This window comes from Zalophus californianus, chromosome 5, assembly GCF_009762305.2.
Source record: "Zalophus californianus isolate mZalCal1 chromosome 5, mZalCal1.pri.v2, whole genome shotgun sequence".
In the NCBI taxonomy this organism is placed as follows: Eukaryota; Metazoa; Chordata; class Mammalia; order Carnivora; family Otariidae; genus Zalophus; species Zalophus californianus.
This window is the reverse complement of record NC_045599.1, coordinates 32,378,278-32,398,586: the sequence shown is the minus strand read 5'-3', so window position 1 is coordinate 32,398,586 and position 20,309 is coordinate 32,378,278. Positions and strand designations below refer to the sequence as shown.

The window sequence follows — 20,309 nt, the reverse complement described above, 5'->3', positions numbered from 1 at the left end:
GGTCCAGTTTCATAATTCCACATTCCCTATGGGAAAATCTGATTGATCCAGCCTAATTTTTTGAGCCAGACCAAAAGTCAGTGCTAGCTGGCTGGGGCCACCTAGATCAAAAGTGACCCTACCTCTGGGTCTGCCCCTTCAATAAGGGTGGGTTTGAGCAGGCCTTCCACTCTGTTCCCTCTCTGGAGACAATGGGGGTGTCAGTATCCGCCCGTTGGCTTACAACTCCAGTTGAGTATTAATGGGGAGTGCTGGTAGCAAGGGTAGCCCTGCCTCTCAGCCAGCAGGTTCACTTTTCATCCCAGTTGAATTCTACACATACACACACGTATGCACACCTGTGCGGGGGGCGGGGGGGCACATACACACAACCTTAACTGTATCTTATAAAATGTGGCTTTAATTTTTAAAAAGCAAACGAACTCATTTTTTAAATGGTGTAACTGGATATCATTAAATGTCTACCAGTGCCTGATAAGATTAGCTCTTCAGTCACAGCGCTGCTAAGCCCTTGCTGACCCATCATGCAGCCCAACCCCACCCCCACGTTAATCTGTCCTTCCTATGTGTTCTTAAAACACCTGGTCCGTGCTGCTAACACAGTACTGCTCTCAGCATTCATGCGCTGTAGGTACGTGTCAGTCTCCCTGCCAGACTGTGGGCCTCTGACGGTAACAGCCATGTCTTACCAATCTTGTGTCCCAGGCCCCTGGCACCGTCCTTGCTCCGGAACAGGTGCTCAACAAATATCCTTGGAAGAGAGGATTCTCAGGCCTGGAAAATAATGAAAATGTGTGCGGATTAAAAATCACAGAGCAGGGTTAGCATCCTTACCCTAGCCCCTAGGGACCTTGTCTCTGCCCTCTACTTCTGTAGGGCAGAGCCCACCTCCACTCTCAGGTGCATTAGGAGCTTGATGGGCAATGATTCTGAGACGTAAGGGGAAATTAAGCAGGAGGAAGTTGCTTTTTAAAATTTATTGAAAAATAAATACTGAAAAAAACTGAGGAGGTCAGGAAGTACCCTACTTCATGTTAAACTAGTTGTTGTGAGTTTCAAAGATCAGGAAAGAATTTTGGAGCAAGAAAAGGCTTTGGACAGAAAGGCATTTTATACACAGATCTAAATCAGGTGAAGGCCACAGTGTGTGTCCTAAAAGTCCCCATTGTATTCAACCCTGGGAGGGTTTTGAATTTGTTGCTTTCTGCAAGAACTGGATGAAAATCTGCATTTCACATTCTTCAAACACACACACACCCACATACACTCCCTAGCTGGAACTATGCAAAGAGCTCACGGTAAAGATTACATCTAAAATGGCTTTTAGGCTTCTCCCCATATTCATGAGGCCTAGTTTCAGGACTTTGGTACTCTCTAGGTATAAATAAAAATCCAATGGGTAAGCATGATGCATGTACCCACAAGTTCCAAAGAGGGGGTTATCCGCACACACCCCTTAAAAATCTATTTCTGGCATTTAAGGGTGGTTGTCCAGACTCTCTCCACAACCCAAATGCCATTTGAGAATGAGCAGCATGTGCCCTCCAGATCCAGCAGCAAGTGCCGCCAAGGTTAAATTTAGCACTTGGAGGTTGTAAAAATAAACCCACTTGAGAACAAAGTTCACTCTTGGCAAAATACCGAATGGAAAATGTTTTTAGCAAAGTTAGCCATTGTCTTTTTTAATCTTTTGTTCATTTCTCTTCTCTGTTTTCCCTTAGAATGCTTAATCTGAGTGAACTTCTGTGAGTAATCCCCTACTATGAACACTGATTGCCCTGTTTACTCCTCCACAGCTGCATCTAGATAATCAACCCAATGCCAGGGGAAGTGGCCACCAGGCTGGGATGGACAAAAGTAACAGGCAGGATCTGCCGCCCAGCCTGGCAGAGCTGAGCTGAGATCCTGGCCCTGCCCGGCCGAGGAGCACTTTTTCCATGCCTTGGACCAGGGCAGCACCGTGGGTAGAAGCTCAGGCTTTGAAACAGGGATAAGACGCACTTCCTCCTAGAGACGCCATACGGGCTATAGAAGAGGGTATGGGTATAATGCTTAGCCTGGTGTCTGGCATATAGTAAGTGCTTGGTTCCTGCTGGAGTCCAGGCCTTGCGTGACCTGGCTAGACTGGATGTAGTTCTGTCTCATGGAGCTGGATCCCGAGGGTGGCTGGGATCCTCTGCGGTCTTCCAGACCACAAGAGTGCAGAGGGTTCTTTGGAGGGGCTTTGGGACTTGTTTCTTTAGCAATTTGCCTGAGTCTGTTTGCCTGGAAGGCTCAATGCTCTGTCCATTTATCACAAGGGGCAAGGGAAACATTTGGTAAAGAAGAAAAAAAAAAAAGCTGTTGTCTTGATGCCCCTTCCAAGGATTTTTTCTCTTTTTTTTACTTAGAAGTCACTGAGTATTAACAGTCAAAATGTATCAAAAGTAACATATTAATTGAGCTGACCTTTTACTCATGGAAGGGCAAAAGCATTCACTGGCAGTCTGGAGAGAAGTTTCTCCAAGCATGGTGGTGGGCATTTGGGACGTGGTTCCTTGAAACACTGGCATTGTTGCAAAGTCATTGATCTGGAGCAGGGGTCTCAACCCCTGGAGCATGGAAACTTGGTTTTAATGAACTTTATGTAAAGCTAGTGACATTTTGAGAAAAGCATCCATCTAATCCTTCATCAGCTTGTTAGAGTGGACTTCAATGTAGAAAACAGTAAGAATCACTAGCCCTTAATTCTTTCTAGAATGAGATGTCAGGCAATGAGGCATTGAGATAAGCTCAGCAAACAAAAAAACCTAAGGAAATCGTTGAAGGAAAAGCAAAGCCACAGAATCTGTTCCATATGCGGGCATAACAGTGACTCCAGAGGACCAAAGGCATAGAGGCCTCCTGAACAGGTTTCCCACACGCCAGAGAAGCCAGGGAAATGGAGTTGGTGCGGTGGGCACGCCCCGGGGGGGGCGGGGGGGCTTTCATTTGGGCGTGGCACCCGGTCCTCCAGGAAGCCGCATCGCCTGCAAGGATGACGGTGCCAAGGCAAAGCCCCGGCAAGCAGGCAGCGTGGGCACCCGCATAAGCGGGTGAGAGCACATTGTTCTGGGGCCCAGGAGCCACGCCGCTTGCCAAGCCACTGCTGGGCTAGGGCCCGGGCTCTGAGCCTCCATTGTAGAGGGAGGGTTTTCATGCATGGCCACCCCTCACCCTGGAGTCCTGCACTTAATCTGCACTTTGGGCCTTACTTGGTGTAAATAGAATCATTGTGAGCAGAAATGCCAGACAGCGTTTTGTGTTGATAGAAACTTATTCAGAAACCAATGCCCATTGTTCCCCCTGGCTAAGTATTAATTCCTGTTTCCAGTCAGTTTGCTGATTAATCAGACAGGTGCCTCTCGTTCCAGCAAGAAAAACAAAATCTGTTGGCAGGATGATTAAGAATGGATAGACATATTTCAAAATGATTAAAATAGCATTTTCACAAGTATGGTCCTTTAAACACCGAGGAGCTGCCTGCTGTTGGAGGCTTTCAGAAGCCACACGGCCCATCCAAGCGTGCCATCCTGTTAATACACAACACGTCTCTGGGGGGTGCTTTTCAGGCTTTCCTTCCTAAGAATGTCTCTGAAACTTGACAAAAGAATGAAAACTAGAGGCAGCCAAACCGCCGTTGCATCGGCAAAGACAGCAGAGATTATATTCTGGTTAAAAATAGAATGACCTTCTCCACCATGAAGAGAAAATGAAATTCATTTAGTCAAGGAGACAAAGGTCACCGGATCCAGATGATTTCACTTTTCAAAGAGCCCAGCTGCCTTTGGCCTTTGAGTTAGGGACCCCACATGTGGTGAGGGAATGAAGAAAGCGGCCAGCAGCCTGGCCTTCTATAGAAGGCATGCCCACCGGAGGGAGGCTCTGTGTCAGTTAGCATGTCTGAGTTATGATCCAGCAACGCAGGGGACAGAATGGAGCAGCTGTCTTTGTTTCAGATGACAGGAACAGGCGATTGGGCTCCACTCTCTCCCAACTGCCATCTGAAAGCCATCCGTACGAAGGCCGTGAAACGGAGTCTCCTCTTACTGCACACGTGCACGTTTCCTAAGACTGGTGCCAAATGTTCTATTGATAAGAACTAAGCCCAGTGCTTTTATAATAGAGCATGGATACTGTAGGACTCCGGGACCACAGGTGGCCTTTAATCCTCGGCACCTGGTGTAGCGTAGCTGCCGGATTCGCGTTTCTCAAATAAATGAGTAAGCGTTTCTTAAATATAATTAAAAGAAAAAGCATGAAAGTAAAAGGAGCTTTGATTCCAGAAATATTGAAACAAAACAAAGGAGCCCAACTCTCTTGATGAATTGGTTACCTCTTTTATCTTTCAGAGTCGGAATTGACAAATTTGGCAGGATTATACAGAGATGAACGACTGAAACAGAAGGCAGAGTCGCTGAAACTTGAAAACTGTGAAAAACTTTCCAAACTTATTGGCCTGCGCAGAGGTGGCTGAGAGGATGCTAGTCCTACACAGGGTTGGGGTTTTGCTACTTGTTACTATTTATGTTCCTAATTCCATTTTATAATACAAAATTAGGAAATGACGAACATTTTACAAGTTGCTAACTTTGGTGGGCAGAGCTGAAGGCACTTGAGCATGGAGCCAGACTTGTCATCACAGAAGCCTTCCTGGAGATTGGCTCCAGGGGCCACGAACCGTTCATCTGAATTGAATTAAAGGCCAAGCATTTGATGCAGCCCCCCTGCTCCTTGCCTACCCTGCCTCTAGGATTGTAGTTCAGGCATCCCAGGGCAGATGCACATTGTCTTCCTCCTTCCCTTCTTCAGTTAAGTCTCGATACCCAGTCATTCCTAGGCATGGCCAAAGCAGCTTCATATTAGTTGTTTACAGTGTACACCAAGAATGATACCTCTCCCTTCCTGTGAGTCATCGTGGCCCCCGGCATTCAGCCTTTGGAACAGGTGCCTGCCCAACTTCGCATTTTCTAAGGGAAATGTGGAGAGATGTAAACTATTATTACAGTCAGTAGTTTTCCATTTACCTATCTCTGTTCAGAGTTACTGGCATTAGCAAACTGCCTGATTTGAGTTTCTTTTACTTCCTTAACCCTTTCTCTTGTAGAGGGTCCGGAAAGTAAAAGCCACTGGGTAAAAGAAACAGTTCCATGGACAGCCCAGCAGCAGAAAGCAGGGACCCGGGGATGAAGGTAAAACGCAAGACTGAGTCTCAGCTTCTCAATGCAGGTTCCCCAGTCCGTCACAGAACCGGAGAATATGGGTGGTTTTTTGCCATTTCCTCTTGCAGCCTCACACTTGACCGGAGTCCCTGCACCCCACAGAAGGACAGTGGTCAGGCCTAAGAGCAGGTATTGCTGACCACCCAGGCTGGTTGCTCAAGCCTAGAGCTGGAGGGGAAAGACCCTCTTTCCATTGCTTTGGAGGTCGGTGTTGGTCCCAGCCGTCCCTGTCTTTACCCCAGGGCCCCATAGCTTGTGACATGAGATGCCTTTTCATTTGTCAACATTTATTGAGTGCCTAGTATGAAGCAGGAGCTCTCACATATATTTTCTTATTTTAGCCTCCTCACAACTCTGTGAAGGAGACATGTTATCCCTTTGTTTATGAAAGAGAACATTGGCCCAGAGAGGATGAATGGCTGACCCAGTCATACAGCTGGTAATGGCAGAGCGAGGTGGTAGGCTGACCCTGGGACCCTGTATCCTTTTTATGGCAGTCCTGCGTTCACTCCAGACACCTTCCTCCCTGGCCTTGAGGAAGCAAGACCCTCTCTATAACAATTCTGTATACAACACAAGAGGTCCCTCAAAAGCAGGCGGCCCTTCCCACTGGTGACAAGGAAGATGTAAGTTACTGCCTAGGCCCCGTGGTTCTGGGCCCTCTCCTCTAGGTGAGCTTCCAGGGTTGAACTGCCTAGATCATCATGAGTCAGAACCTGGAAGATCAATAGGTGACTGTAGTCTACACTCCATGTTTTCTTCAGGAGGGAAGGAAAGTTCCTATATCAAAACTGATTTCCAAAGTAGAGTTTGTCCTTTCAGAGGCACAGCCTTGATTTAGGCAGACATGTCTAGCATGGTTCAACACGGACATTTCACAGGGTCAGGAGATGGGTCCAGAGGTGAAGAGTGGATCTTTGGTGGCTGGTAGGGGACACCTGCTCCGCTGTGGGGAGGGGAGCAGCTCCAGAGATAGCCAGATTTTGCTGCTCAACTAGGTCTATCTTCCTGGTTTGGGGGACTTCCTTGATCCTTTCTGAGTAGCTGAGGGGATTTACACTATAAAATATGCCTGTGAGCCAAACAGGCTTATGGAAAGATTCCCTATACACACACAAATCAAAGCTCTCTCCTCCCCAGCTCCAGTCTCTGCTAGAAAAAAGGGGCCATGATTAAATTGACTTGACATAGATTTCATGGCAGAGATGAGTTACCTGTGATGACACTAAAGAGAGGTAAAACTAACTCCATTAAGCATCAGGTCTCTTGTCTGTTTTCATAGCACTGATGGTACTGTTGTGTTTATCACCTAAGAGACTACACCACCTCTGGCTTTCCTCAGCAGAAGGGTATTTGCCTTTGTTGAAGAATAGTTTAATCTATTTGGCACGGTCCAGAATATGGCTACACCCTAATTTCCTGGGTTCTGTTTTAGATGAGTTGTCTGCATGGTGGTAAAATAAGCGTCTTCCTCTTGCCTACATCTTTTGGAAGGGTTCCTGTTGATGTATAAACTCCTTAGGTCAGGCTGATTCTTGCTGTGTTGCCATGTCGCTCTCTGCATCAATGCAGAATGGAGAGCTAGCTCTGAGGTGGGAGTGGGGCTAAGAAGCAGGGCTAGCGGCTCACGAAGAAGGTGAAGTTCCCACTCATCAGAATGAAAGCGCTCTCTGCGCTGCCTGATCAGCAGTGAGGAGGGGAGGGGGGAAAACCTTCTCACACAGAGGACACCACAGCTTCAAGGAATCCCTGTCCCCCCATTAGCAACCCTGGGGTTCATCTGTTCAAACCAGAAAACTTCTGAGCTTCCTTGATCAGCTCCAGGCCTCCCAACTTGGGACAAGTGACCGGTAAGAAAATGCCGTTGCTATGCTTTCTGTTGGAAACTCTTAGAAATCACACTGAACTCCAAACCCCACTGGAACATGGGATCCAGCAGCCCTGCCAAGCCTTGTGTTGTTCCTCATTTTCATCCTCACGCTCAGGACTGGCTTTGTGAGGAGGCACTGGTGGGATTCCAGAAGTTTTCTGTTACAACTGGCCACACTAGTTCATTGTCTCTGCATGCTCTGTTCCTCACAGAAGCTAGCTCTTAATTAGTATTTATTTTGGACTCATTTATGGTATAAGCTTAGTGTTCTAATATATTTATTTCTGGAAAGGGCCAAGTTACTCTACATCATAATTTTTGAGCCTGTGTTGTTGATACCTCCTGCAATGACCACTGAGTAACTATATATCCATGTGTTCGATATTGATTACATCATTTGCATCACACTCAGTATTTGGAATTAAAGATGTGAATGTTCTGTGACCAGAGCCGGGTTTGACACAGATGGAATCAGCTCCGGGGGGAATACGAATCCTGAAAACTCTGGTCACCTGATCCACTGCATCTGGATTGAGTGTAATTTAACAGAGAAAGAAATTAAACGATTTTATATAAAAAGAATGGGTCTATATTTTCCCTTTGTTCTTTTACCCTTGCTCATGTCATCCTTGGGCACCACATACTGCCTCACTCCCTTGGAGCCACTTGGGACTAGAGGAGGCCTAGTGTGTCTCCTCTGCACCAGCCTTCCTGAATCCATCACTGGAACTGTTGGTGTTTAGAACAACAGATAACTGGTGGCATCGCCAATTCTGTAGTTTTTTTCCATCAGGTAACAACAGCAGCCGAAGCCTATTACAGCCAATGTACAGAGCTAAACTACTTAGCTTCCAAAAACCAGGTGGTATCCCAGTTCCTTAATGGCCTTGTTCCCAATGACCCATGTTTAGGATGGGTCATGGGAGACGCCTGGCTGACTCAGAAGAACATGTGACTTTTGATCTCAGGGTCATGAGCTTGAGCCCCAGGTTGGGTGCAGAGATAACTAACAATAAATAAAAGACTAAAAGTACAATGCATGGTTCATAATAATACCTTTCATTTGGGGAAAAAGATGGAGATGAGATTCAATTCATCAAAGATGGAGAACTTACTCTGTGTCAAGTGGGCTGAGTTTGGGGATGGGGTTGGGGAACAAGTGAGACCCAGCACCATGGGCTCCTGGAGCTCACATCTGAGGGGGAAGCTAACCTCAGACAGTGCTCCCCAGCGGGATGAATGCCAGAGGGGAAACCAAGGAAATCTTGGGGAGCTATAACAGAGGAATTCAATCCAGCCGGAGGCTTCAGTGAAAGCACCTCTGAAGAAGAGACTTGAAATATAATCACCCTTACAGAATGCAGTCATTTTTTTTTTTTTTTTAACAGAAGAGGGAAGCAACACTCGGTGCTCCCAATTCCCTGCATAGCACCACCATCCATCCAAGTGTGAAAGTCAGAAAGCTAGGAAACTCTGTATGGGAGACCTCATTTGGTATCCCCCAAAGGACCACACATAATATTTGTGCCCTTGTGTAGTCCCCTTTCTAATCTGAACTGGCCTTTGATCTTTAACCAGCAAAATGTGGTAAAACTAGCAGCTTCCATTTTTGCACTTAGGGGAAGCCAGCTGCCATGTTAAGTCCAAGCACCCTGTGAACACTAAGCTAACCACATGGAGAAGCCATGCAGAGGAGAACCAAACAACCGAGTCAGCAGCAAGCACTGAGCACCCAGACATAAAACCCAAGCCAAGCCGTGTCGGCCGCCACCCAAGCCGAAGGGCAGGACGGAAATGAGCTGCCCCACCAAGCCCTGTCCAAACTGCAGAATCACGAGCAAATGATAATACGGTTACTGTTTTAAGTGATGACATTTTGTGGCAGTTTGCAGCAGTAGACAGAACACCTTGGCTCCCTTTCCCCCCTCCTCCCTCCTTAAGTCCTATCAGTTTGACCTCCTGAACAGCCTAAATCTAACTACTCCCTTCATCTCCTCTGACACCATCTGACTGCAAAACTACCAGCCACTTTTTCTGATAAAAACTTCAATAGCTCTGGGGTGCCGGGGCGGGAGGAGGGGGGCACAGCTGGTTGAGCGTCAAACTCCTGGTTTCAGCTCAGGTCTGATCTCAGGGTTGTGAGATCAAGCCCTACATCGGGCTCTGCACTCAGCCCTGAGTCTGCTTGTGTTTCTCTCTCCCTCTCCCTCCACCCCTCCCCCCTGCGTGTGTGCACTCTTTCTCTCTCTCTCAAATAAATAAATCTTTAAAAAATGCAATAGCTTCTCTTTTTTTTAAGTTTATTTAAGCCACCACTATACCCAACATGGGGCTCAAACTCACAACCCCAAGATCAAGAGCCTCTTACTTTACTGACTGAGCCAGCCAGGTGCTCCAAAAACTGTAATAGCTTCTTTTTTTTTTTTTTTTTTAAGATTTTAGTTATATGTCAGAGAGAGGGAGGGAGAGAGAGAGAACGGCAGGCAGAGGGAGAAGCAGACTCCCTGCTTAACAGGGAGCCCGATGTGGGACTTGATCCCAGGACCCTGAGATCATGACCTGAACAGACGCTTAACCGACTGAGCCACCCAGGCGTCCCTGTAATAGCTTCTTAAGTAGTCTCTATACATCTACTCAGGGCCACCTCCAATCTGTACACCTCACTGCAACCAGAGAGATCTTTTCAGAGCATAAATTATGTCACCCTGTTGCCTAAAGTATTTGAGTAGCTTTCTTTTTTTTTTTTAAGATTTTATTTTATTTACTTGATAGAGAGAGAGAACACGAGAGAGGGAATACAAGCAGGGGGAGTGGGAGAGGGAGAAGAAGGCTTCCCGCGGAGCAGGGAGCCAGATGTGGGGCTCAATCCCAGGACCCTGGGATCATGACCTGAGCCAAAGGCAGACATTTAACCACCCAGGCACCCCTGAGTAGCTTTCTTTTGCCCCTAGAATAAAAACCATCAAAGTTCTTAACACAGCCTAACGCTTAACAAGTTTCTACCAAGTTTCTGGCCACTGACCCTTCTTGCCCCATACAACCTTTTCTTTTCTGCCATACTAGCCTTTTAATTACTATACTCTGCCAACTCCTTTTGCCCCAGGGACCTTATGAATACTGTTTCCTCTTTCTGGAACCCTTTCCAACTCACCTGCCCTTACCTGTTTTGTTAAGTGCCTCCTGGTAATCTTAATAGGTTTCAGCACAAATATCCCATTTCCTCACAGAAGCCTTCCCTGACACCCCAGACTGGGCAAAAATCTCCCTTTAAAATACTCTCATTGCAGGGCAACTAGCTAGCTCAGTAGGTAGAGCATGTGACTCTTAATGGCAGGATCATCAGTTCAACTCCACATTGGGCATGAAGACTACTTAAAACAAAACAAAACAAAACAAAACAAAAAATGCATTCCTCTCTTTCTTAACACCTGTCAGAGCTATGATGTTATTTCTTTGGATAATGACTCAACTTGGGATTTAAGTGGCTGTTTATTTGATGCTTATCTCCCTCACTAGACTGTTTCATTCTGGTTTTATCTCAGGTGAACCTTGGAGAAATGACATAGTCATCCACGAGGACGTCCACTGGAAGTGCAGCCCAAATTCTTTGAAACTACTCCTATCAATAGGTGGGATGTATTCCCTCTCCTTGAATCTGAACTCTGAGGCTCCCTGGCAAATAGAATATAGCAGAAATTACACTGTGCTGGTTTTTAAGCCCAAGCCTTAAAAAAGTGGCCATCTTCCATTTCCTATCACTTTGGATGCTTTCTCTTAAACCTAATCACCATGCTATAAGAAAGCCCAAACAGCCCATGGAGAGGAACAAGAACCCTGGTCCTTAGCCTCCAATGAGCTCCCAGCTAATAGCTCCAACTTGCCAGTTACATAAGTGAGCTATCTTGGAAATAGAATTTCTAGCCTCTCTCCCTCTCGCCCCCCATTCCCCCCAAAAAATCCCAGCTGATACAACATTGAGCAGAGATGAGTTTCACTATTGAACCCTGCCCAAATTGGAGTTTCCTGAGTGAAATTATTATTTTTTAAGCTGTAAATTTTGAATGGTTTGTTATACAGCAATAGATAATGGGAACATCAACCAGAATGACAACCCTGTGCAGAAAGGCAACACTTCGGGGCCAGGATCACAGAGCTGTTTGTGATGTTATGTCATCCCGACCCTCACTGAGCCCTGACTGAGACCAGAAGCCTGTAGTATTTGTTGACATATAGAGTGGGAGTCTGTAGCAGCCCCCACGAGGGTGACCATCCTTCATGTCCATGCTGGTATGGACGTGGATCCAGGGTTCTCTCTTGCTCATAATCTCCGATCCCCAGGGAACTGGCTGAGTTTTGCCCTGGAGGGCAGCCTATTCCAGCTTCTGGAGGTGAACATGAATGGCAAGGGACATCAAAGTAGCACTTCATGAAAGACTCAGAGAAAGAACACATGTCAAGGGGGAAATCCAGTGATTTCTGCCCCAGAGGAAGGTGCAGCTTGGTCAAGGGTGATTCAGGTGAACACTCACATTTGATAGACAAAGTTCCAAGAAGGTTCTGTGCTGAGGCACACAACCCACATGGCACCTTCTAGGCTCATGCCATCCAACACAGTAGCCACTAGCTACTATGGCTATGTAAATTTAAATTTTATTTTTTTTAAGATTTCATTTATTTATTTGAGAGAGAGAGAATGAGAGACAGAGAGCACGAGAGGGAAGAGGGTCAGAGGGAGAAGCAGACTCCCCGTTGAGCAGGGAGCCCAATGTGGGACTCGATCCCGGGACTCTAGGATCATGACCTGAGCCGAAGGCAGTCGCTTAACCAACTGAGCCACCCAGGCACCGTTAAATTTTAATTTTAACTAATTAAACATTTTTTTTTTCATTTAAAACGATTCCTCGAGTCACATGAGCGACAATTTCCAGTGCTGAACCGCTAGCTATCTGTGGCTCTAGGCTGCAGTATTGGACAGTGCAGATGTAGACTAATTCCATCACAGAAGTTTTATTGCACTGTACTGCTCTAGGCCCTTTAAGATTGGTCAATAGAAATGGCCTTGCTCTCTTGGGGTCCTGGGTGGCACAGTTGGTTGAGTGTCTGACTCTTGGTTTTGGCTGGGGTTGTGATCTCCGGATCTCAGGATCCAGCCCCCGGTGGGCTCTGTGCCCCACCTGGGGCTCCAAACTCATCATGGAGCCTGATGGAGTTTCTCTCTCCCTCTCCTCTGCCTCTTACCATACTTGCACCCTCTGTCTCCCCCCCAATCTCTCTGTCCTCTCTCTCAAATAGATGGATAGATGAAAGAAAGAAAGAAAGAAAGAAAGAAAGAAAGAAAGAAAGAAAGAAAGAAAGAAAGAAAGAAAGAAAGAAAGACAGAAAGAAAGAAAGAAGAAAGAAAGAAAGAAAGGGGGGCACCTGGGTGGCTCAGTCGTTGAGCATCTGCCTTCGGTTCAGGTCATGATCCCAGGGTCCTGGGATCGAGCCCCACATTGGGCTCCCTGCCCCGTGAGACCCTGCTTCTCCCTCTCCCACTCCCCCTGTTTGTGTTCCCTCTCTGGCTGTGTCTGTCTGTCAAATAAATAAATAAAATCTTTAAAGAAAGAAAGATAGAAAGGGAGGGAGGGAGGGAGGAAGGAAGGAAGGAAGGGCCTTGCTCTCAAGGATGTGAGAATAGACATAAGAAACACGGAAAAAAATGAAACAAGAGCTACTACTGGGAGATCCACAGAAAGAGCCACATTTATCTGGCCACAAATTTCAACCCTGAAAGAGGCCCCTGGGGAGATTTGGGGAGCAGCCTGAGCTGCTTTCAGCTTCCCTTCCTGGTCACTGATAATACTTTTCTTTTTCTTTTTAAGATTTTTATTTATTTATTGAGAGAGAGAGAGAATGATAGAAAGAGCATGAGAATAAAAGGGAGAAGCAGACTCCCTGCTGAGCAGGGAGCCCCATGCAGGACTCAATCCTGGGACCCCAGGATCATGACCTGAGCTGAAGGCAGTCGCTTAACCAACTGAGCCACCCAGGCGCCCCCACTGATGATACTTTTTCCAAACTCCTTAATATAGTCATTTCCTGCTTGGGGGTATCAAATTCTACAACTTTAGTATCCATTATGTTCATCAAAAACCTAACACAGCATCATGGTTAAGAACAGGGACTCTGTTCCAAAGCTTCCTAGCTTGGGTGACCTTGGCAAGTTACTCATCCTCATAGAACCTGCATTTCCTCATCTGTAAAAGAATATTATAACCTACTTCCCAAGATTATTGTGATTACACTAAATAGTACTAAAAAGGCACAATGGTGCCACAAAATAGTAAATACTCAGTAAATTTTAGCTCTGATTTTTCCTAAGCGTACTTAATCTTTTTTTTTTTTTAAGATTTTACTTATTTATTCGACAGATAGAGAGACAGCACAAGCAGGCAGAGTGGCAGGCAGAGGGAGAAGCAGGCTCTCCGCCGAACAGGGAGCCGGACGCGGGGCTCAATCCCAGGACCCCGGGACCAGGACCGGAGCCGAAGGCAGCCGCCCAACCGACTGAGCCACCCAGGCGCCCTTATTTGGGTTTCAAAAAAAAGCCCTCAAAGGGGATTTGGTGAGGATGTGTGGCCACTTTGGGAACATTTTAACCTTCTGTACCTCTGTTCCCTGTCACTTTCATGCCCCTCTTCAGTTCTCCTGATCTCTTCAGGGCCCTCCCCAGTACCTTGACACGGTCGCACATGGGTCCAGTGTGGCTGCCAAAAGCCTGGTACCAGAGCACGAGGATTCTTATCTTGGGTGAGGCCACTTTCCTTTCCTGTTCCTGGGCTTCCCTTCATTGCTTGGGTTCAGGCCACCTAAGTACTGCGTGTACTCATACATGGAAGAGAGATCACAGGAGACTGGAGTCCCATACTCTGGGGTAAATCTAGAAATTAGGGCGCGACAAAGAAGCCTGGTAAGGTAAAGATGGAGGGGTTGCCTTAGCTAGCTTTTGCTTCAGAGGTCTAGCAGTTTAACAGGCCCTGGGCGAAGGCTGAGAGAGCCGTTGTCTGAGTAAGGCCTGTTCACTTCCTTAAAGAAGTATAAGCCGGGCCGCGACTGCTCCTCTGGTCTGCGTGACAAACACAAGACAAAACAGGTGTGCAAATAAACTATGAACTTAAATTCCTAAGGGTTGTTAGAGATTCCCCCTCCACAGTAGGCCCCTTTCAGAGAGCGGCTCCTTTAAGAGGCGGGCCCCAGCCTCGCTAACAAAGGAAGTCCCCGCCCCTGGTTGCCAGGGTGCTCTATGGCGTTGCATTCTCATTGGTGGGCGACGGTGGGTGAAGCGCCCAGAGACAGCCATTTCCAACGAGCTGGCGGGGGTGAAAGATGGCGACGCCCCTCGGGTGGTCGCAGGGGGGGTCAGGATCAGTGTGTCTCGCCTTCGATCAACTGCGGGACGTGATCGAATCTCAGGAGGAACTGATCCATCAGCTGAGGAACGTGGTACGCAGCCAGAAAAGCTGGGGGAGAGGCCAGACTGGACACCTAAATGGAGGGGGCGGGGCCAAGCCCTGTCCCGAAGCCATTGGCGACCTTAGAGCACCTTGCCAATGGCGTCATCAGGAGGAGGCGGGGCCCAGATGTGTTCTAGGTGGTAGGGGTGGAGCCAAAACGGGGCAAGGTCTTCATGAATATTTACCAGGGAATTTAATCAAAAAAGTTGTTTTCTACTCTGATTGTGTAAGGCCTGGTAGTTATGTCCCGGTCTATTCACCGAGCCTCACTTTCCCCATTTCTAATTGGAGATGACTTCGTTGGCTTCCCAGGGCCCTCCGGTGCAGGCACTGAAACTATAACATCTTTTCTATTGTGGACATCCCCTTCCCTGTGTCTAATGCAGCGCCATGCTGAGTGCCGTAAGCACAGGTTTGTCCCTTACACATGTTAACTTAAGGGCTTCTGACCCCTTTATGTCCCTTTGCTTTTGCCTTCTCAAGCAAACCCTCGTTCGCAAGTTCAAAACGTGGAGTCACAGATTACCTGGCACGGTAAAATCCTGGCCAGTTGGAGTTCATGGTTTTTCCCCTTTTTTTTTTTTATATCTTGATAAGAAGGTCGTGAGATAGCTCCATCTCAGAAACAAAACTGACTTAACAACTATTTCTCACTCTAATGGGTGTGTGCAGCTCTAGGCACTGAATTACCTGCAATTCCCTGAGGGTACCCAGCTCTTCTTCTTCGCAGCTGGCATTTGCATGTGTGTTCTCACCCGAACAGTCTTCTATCCCACCCCTTCTGGCCTGCCCCTGTTTAGCAGTCAGATGTCCTGTCTGATGATCCTTCTCTGGACTCAATTCTGACTTTTCCCCAGGCCAGGGGCCTCCCCTGAGCACCACAGCCCTTTGTGGTTCTCCATCATAGCACACACCATGTTAGAAGGGCTGGCCATGAGCTATCTCCTATATCAGACTGGTTGCCCCTTGAGGGTAGGACCTAGAGCTGAGCCTGTGTGAATCTTGTGGAACCAAATTCTCCCTTCTCAGAGCCGAAGTCTCATCCTAGATGCCGTGGGTATCATCCACTGTCTAACCTTGGTCCTGGTCCCTAGAGAGCACCCCTCCCACTCCAGCCCCAGGCCCTCCCCTGAGCCCGGCTCTGTTGCAGATGGTTCTCCAGGATGAAATTTTGTCAGTAAGGAAGAGTTCCAGGCAGTGGAGAAGAAGCTGGTGGTAAGTAATGGCCTCTGCAGGCTCCTAATTCTTCCCACATTTCCTGGGATCCCTGTGGATGGGCACAGTTACTGAGTATTGGCCTCTGAGAGCCTCCAGCCCTAGTAGTGAGAACAGAATCTTCCTGGGTCCTGGCTTCCATGTGCCTCTCTGAGAAATAGAGCTGGTTAAGGGAACCGAGGGAGACCCAGGGTGCCTTGGAGTTAATGAGGTCACTGCTGCTGCCCCTGCAGGAAGAGAAAGCTGCCCACGCCAAGACCAAGGTCCTCCTGGCCAAAGAAGAGGAGAAGTTGCAGTTTGCCCTCGGAGAGGTAGAGGTGCTATCTAAACAGCTGGAGCAAGAGAAGCTGGCTTTTGAGAAGGCGTGAGTGGGCCTTGGTAGGGGGGTGAAGGGTTGGGGTCCAGTCTGCCTGTCAGCCTTCCCACCCTTTCTTATCTTCTCCACCCAGGCTCTCCAGTGTCAAGAGCAGAGCCCTGCAGGAATCCAGCAAGAAGGACCAGCTCATCACCAAGTGCAATGGTAGGCGGGAGGCCCGTGCCCCCCCCCACGCTTACATGCATGGGCTCTTCCCTAACAGCCTAGTGCCCGTGTCCAGGGCAGGGTTTCACCCCAACTTCTGCCCCCGGCTGAGGATACAGGCAGGCCCAGGCGGGCCACACCTTCGCAAAGGCCTTCAGGGACCAGGCAGGCCACAGAAATGAGGGAAGCAGTTGGTGTACAATATTCTTCATGGCCATAAAAGAACGGGCTCGCTCCCATTTTTCTTGAAACAAACGACCTTCTTAGTCCACCTTTTGTTTTCCCACTTTTGATGGGTATTAGAAATAGTGTACTTGACTCATAACTTATAAGAGGAACAACAGGGCAAGCGCAGTCCTATTTGGGAGCTGACCTCTAGTGTCAGGGTTGGGGACCCAACAGGGAGGAGTGGGGACCGTGGTGATGGGAAAAGCCATGCCACCTCTCAAGGGCTTAGTGCCTCTGCTGTGGGAATGGGGGCCCAGTATTGTCAGATACTTTTTTTTGTTTTTTAACAAAAACTTTTCTGACTTTTTAGTGTTGGCAGCTGATTTAGAAATTTTAAAACTATTGTATAGGCCGAGTAGAATATGTCTGTAGGCCATTAATTTTCATCTCTGCTCTGTGCCAGATGTCTGTGGCCACTTGTTGGCTCAGTTGGTGCTGTGAGTTTGGGGGCACTTTCTGTCAGCCATCCAGTGTCCCTAGATCTTAGGACCCCCTTTTTAGTTTCCCAGGACACTAAATTCCCTTTACCTGTTCATATCTATTAAGAAATAGATATGAATTCCATATGCAACCTGCTTCATGCATTACAGCCGATTTTGAGTAGGCCAAAGACCAGAGTCCAAGTCCAAAAGAGATTCAGGGTCCCTCCTGATGGGCTGCCACCCGGAGTCTTGGGCACCCCGTACCCATCAATCCAGCCCTCTGTCTCCCTTGGTGAGTACTCTCACTGGTAAGATGCCAGCAGACTGATGTCTTGATCTGACTAGGTGGGCTGACAGGCCCCATGGCTGTTTGATCAAGGGCTCCCACTGGGGCCCCCTGGGGCTCAACAGGTAGTCACTGCCTCCATTCCCAAGGCCACTGGACCCCAGTCCTTCCTCCCTACCTATCCCCCCCCCATTTCCCTAAAAAGAACTAGACTTCTTTCCTGGTGGTGCCAGAGCATTTCCTAGATACCCAAGGCCACAGGGCTCTGCTTGTGCAAGGTGCATGTGTGTATGCGATGGGGATGGAACCTGGCTGCCTCCCCCCAGAATGTCCCAAACCCCTCTAGTGGAACACAAGCCTGAGCAAATGTCATGACCTGAGCCTTCCCCTGGCCTGTGCCCTCCCCACCCTCCAACCTCCCTTTATGTGGGTTTAGTTTGGTTTTTACACTTACATAGTTCCTTATTTTTCTCAAAGGGATTTCCTAACCATTCTCTCATGAGGTGCTATTTATTTTAAATTTATCTCTCATTCGTTTTAAAAGATTCATATAAATTTCTGATGCCTTTTCCCAAAAGAACTTCACAATCAATCAGTCTGGGTGACCTTGGGAAGAAGGTTCAACAGTCCTGGTTCTGTGACCACATAGCTCATTTTCATTCTCTTCCCACCCCCCCCGTGTCTTTGCTTGTCTCCTCTTTTCTATGCCGTGCCTTAACTTTTTACCAAGCCTTTTCTTCTGAAACCTTCAATGCTTCAGCATTTCTGCATTTTTAGAGTTTGTGTTCTAGTTAATGTTCATCCAGTCTTTAAAGGCAATGAGATCAGAATTTTCCAGGGCTCCTCAAGGGACAGTTCATATAAATGAAGCACCCTCCAGATCCCTACAGCCTCTTTCAATTTTGATACAAGACACAAAAAATCATCCTTGCGTCTAATGAGCACTTAATGTGGGGGTAAGCTTTGCCACCACTATCTCCCTGGGAGCTCCTCACGCCCCTGTGGAACAGGGGCTGTCCCTGTCCCCATTACAGTTGAGGAAACAGGTCTAGAAAAGGAGGCAACTTGCCCAAAGTGGTAATACTGTCTCATCAATATTAACACTGTTGAAACATTGCCTTGTTCTGTTCTCTGATCAGTTTCTGAGTCTTAACTCTCTTTCAGGAGCTGCCTCCTTGAGGGTAGGGACCCTGTCTTCTCCCCTGAAGCCCTAGCACAGGGCTGGGCATCCAACTGGCCCTTAGTAGGTCTGCTGGGATTGAGATGACTGAACTAAGTGATATTCCTAAGTCCTAAGCCCCCAGAGGCTATCCTGTTCATTCATTCCACAAATAAATTTGTTGTGCACCTTCTCTGTGCCAGGTACTATTTTAGACCTTAGGGTTAAAGCAGTAAATTTAAAAAATCTTTATCCTTCTGGATTTATGGATATGAATCCCCGTAGGGAAGAAGACAAGTGAGTAAAATATATGGTATGTTAGCTGTAAGGGCTAAGAAAAAGCAAGCAGGGATAGGAACTATTAAGAGGGGATGTACTTTTAGATTGGGAAGGGTCTGGCCAAGGAGGTCATATCTGTACAGATCGGCAGGAGTGAAGGGCAGGAGCCGTTCATCCTCCTGCCTTTGGGCAGCACTGTCCACCTCTCTGCAAGGGCCTTCGTCTGCCCTCACGTGGGTCACCTGGTCCAGAATAGAATTGTGAAATCACTGACACATCATCAGACATTGCGCCCCTCAGCCACCATCCTGTCAAAACTCCATAATAAACTCATTCTTATAAGGTGTTAGCAGCTACTTGTGGAGAACCCCTGGGTGGGGGGAGCCAAGTTCTTAAAAGACCTGTAAGGGAATGAATGCCTTATCTCAGGAAGGAGCCCGTGGGATGGGAACCACCCCTCCTCCCTGCCTCTCTCCCCCACAGAAATTGAGTCTCACATTATAAAGCAAGAAGATATACTTAATGGCAAAGAGAATGAGATTAAGGAGTTGCAGCAAGTTATCAGCCAGCAGAAACAGATCTTCAGGTGAGGGGTCTGGGTGGACCAGGCTGGGGGTTGTTGATGGAAGTGGGGAGCCAGCTCTCTGGCCCCTGCCCTAGACTGCCCCCAGCCCATGCCCAGCTGGCTCCGTTGCAGGAATCACATGTCTGACTACCGGATCCAGAAGCAGCAGGAGAACTACATGGCCCAAGTGCTGGACCAGAAGCATAAGAAAGCCTCGGGGACGCGTCAGGCCCGGAGCCACCAGCGTCCCAGGGAAAAATAAAATGGCCGTCACCTTCCGTTCACTGGCTGTAATGCCCGACCTCTGCCTTCTCTGCTGTGGGGGTTCCCGTCCCTATCTCCTATCCCTGTGGGCCCTGGCCTGTGCCACCACAGGCCTCACCAGTGACCTGATTCCCAGGGAAGAGGCAGGGGAAGAAGCAGAAGGTGCTCTTTTTTTTTTTTTTTTTTTTTTCCCTTGCTGCCTGCCTTTTGGAGGGCCTTGGTCATAGAAGGGAGAATCAAGTTACCAGGGGCCGGGTCGGGGACAGGCCTTGGACCACCACCTTGCAGGCCACTCCTGAGCTCAGAAAAGGATGATGCTCAAGTCTCCAGCCCCGGCCACTTCCTGCCCTCCCTTGGGTAGTCAGGGGAGGGGGGGTGTGGGGGTGTAGCCTAGGGGAGGACTACTTGGTTGTCTAATAGGCGCTGTCCTTCCTACTCTTGGTATTTAATCCCCTCCCTATGTAAACAGCTCTGGTTACCCCTGGTTACCTGTAAACACCCCACCCCACTCCCAGTGCCCTGGTAAATTTAACTCTCCCAACTTGGCTATAGAGCAGGAAGGGCTGTGTGTGTGGGGGGGGGGGGGGGGTATGTGGGGGTGTGGGTGTGTGTGAGAGAGAGAGAGAGAGAGAAGCCCTGACCAGAGACATCAAAGGGGGTTCCAGGCCCACAGTGAATTTGGGAAATCCATTTCCATCATATAACAAGAATGTTATCCCGGTGAATCACACTTGTACCCTCTCACACGTCCCCCAAACAGAGGCCCGA

At 48.0% G+C, this 20,309-nt stretch overlaps 2 protein-coding genes across 4 annotated transcripts in view; both read left to right on the top strand.

Moving 5' to 3' along the window:
* DNAJC18 (DnaJ heat shock protein family (Hsp40) member C18) overlaps positions 1 to 7,692 on the top strand; it is a 28,930-nt gene extending 21,238 nt beyond the window's left edge. For all 3 annotated transcript variants that reach the window (XM_027607127.2, XM_027607129.2, XM_027607130.2), the window contains exon 9: positions 4,371 to 7,692. In XM_027607127.2, coding sequence (XP_027462928.1) covers positions 4,371 to 4,495 — 125 coding nt within the window. In that variant the 3' untranslated portion in view covers positions 4,496 to 7,692. The remainder of the gene's footprint in view (positions 1 to 4,370) is intronic.
* A 6,728-nt stretch (positions 7,693 to 14,420) lies between these two features.
* SPATA24 (spermatogenesis associated 24) lies at positions 14,421 to 19,571 on the top strand. Its single transcript, XM_027607135.2, is given in 7 exon segments — positions 14,421 to 14,592; positions 15,754 to 15,766; positions 15,769 to 15,818; positions 16,052 to 16,182; positions 16,268 to 16,338; positions 19,196 to 19,298; positions 19,410 to 19,571. Coding segments are annotated over 7 exon segments (615 nt in total). The 5' UTR covers positions 14,421 to 14,475; the 3' UTR covers positions 19,540 to 19,571.
* The last annotated feature ends 738 nt before the right edge of the window (positions 19,572 to 20,309 follow it).